This window comes from Myotis brandtii, unplaced genomic scaffold (assembly GCF_000412655.1).
Source record: "Myotis brandtii unplaced genomic scaffold, ASM41265v1 scaffold638, whole genome shotgun sequence".
NCBI classification, from domain to species: Eukaryota; Metazoa; Chordata; class Mammalia; order Chiroptera; family Vespertilionidae; genus Myotis; species Myotis brandtii.
Window position 1 is genome coordinate 334,029 of NW_005370445.1, and position 1,251 is coordinate 335,279.

The 1,251-nt window shown below is 56.5% G+C and overlaps 1 protein-coding gene across 1 annotated transcript in view; it reads left to right on the forward strand.

The window, feature by feature from the left end:
• The first annotated feature begins 602 nt into the window (after positions 1 to 602).
• AIRE (autoimmune regulator) overlaps positions 603 to 1,251 on the forward strand; it is a 12,165-nt gene continuing 11,516 nt past the window's right edge. Inside the window, exon 1 of the mRNA XM_005880441.2 lies at positions 603 to 662. Coding sequence (XP_005880503.1) covers positions 603 to 662 — 60 coding nt within the window. The remainder of the gene's footprint in view (positions 663 to 1,251) is intronic.

Consider the following 1,251-nt stretch of genomic DNA (forward strand, 5'->3'; position numbering starts at 1 on the left):
GGAAACCAATCATCTGCTTTCTCTCTCTATGGATTTGCCTATTCTGGGCATTTCATATACATGGAATCATATAATAGGTTACCTTTCATGTCCGACTTATTCATTTAGCATAATGTTTCAAGGCTCACCCATGTTGTAGCATGTGTTAGAATCTCATCTCTTTTTTGGCTGAATATATTCTATTGCATGGTTGGACCACATTTTACCTATCGATTCTCCTGTAGATGGACATTTGGGTTGTCTCCCCGCCTCTGCGCACACACACACCCCCTTTTGGCTGTTGTGATAGTGCTGCTGTGAACATGCATATACGTCTTTACATGCTTTCAATTCTTCGGGGTGTACACTTGGGAGTGGAATTGCTGGGCCATACGGCAGCTCTATGCTAACTTACTGAGGAACTTGCAGGGGAGGACGGAGGCCTAGAGGTGGCCCACCAAGCAGCAGGCCTGTCACTGCACCCAGTGCCTCATGGAGAAACTGAGGCTCAGCCGCACTCAGGCAGTGACCAGTCCCTGGCTCCAGGCCCCTCTCCCCTCTGTGGGTCACCCAGGCCACCCTCACTCTTCCAGGCAGCAGGTCACCTGCAGGAAGGGGTTGTCATGGAAACCCCCGCGGTGGAAAGTCCAGAATTCTACAAGAGTCTCTTTGCTAATCTCCAAGCGAGTGGCTGGGTGACGCCGCATGGGGCAGGCTGGGCTGGAGGGCACAGGTGCACCTGCAAGAGGTTCACGGCTTTAAAAAAGTGAAGTGAGGACATTTTTTAATTCCCCTGGAACCATTGTGTATGGCTAAGGGTCCCTCAGCCCACTGGGGTGGGGCGCAGGGTGACCTGGGAGGAGGAGGATGCTCAAAGGAGAGGGGTGCTGAGCTACTGGAGGCCATGCTCAGGGGTCACCCCGAAAGCCTCGGTTCCCGGGCACCCCTGCGTGCCGGCCTGGCAGCGCCATTAGATGTGACATGAAGCGGGGCTGGGGACTGGGGACTGGGAGCGCTGATCTAGAAGCTTCCTTTGCAAAGAAAAGAAAGGCCAACAGACTGCTGGCAGGTGCAGAGCGGGGCCGGCGGCCGCGTCCTACTCGGTTACAGGGAAGTTTCCAGTCCTGCCCCTCGGGCAGCTCCCGGCCCTGATTGGCTTTGGGGCAGCACAGCCTTTGCTCTTTCTGGGGGAGTCGGTCGGTATAACAGCGGCCGGGCGCCCGCAGCCTCAGCCCCGCGGAGGGAGGTGCCCGCCCAGGTGTCCGGCGAGGC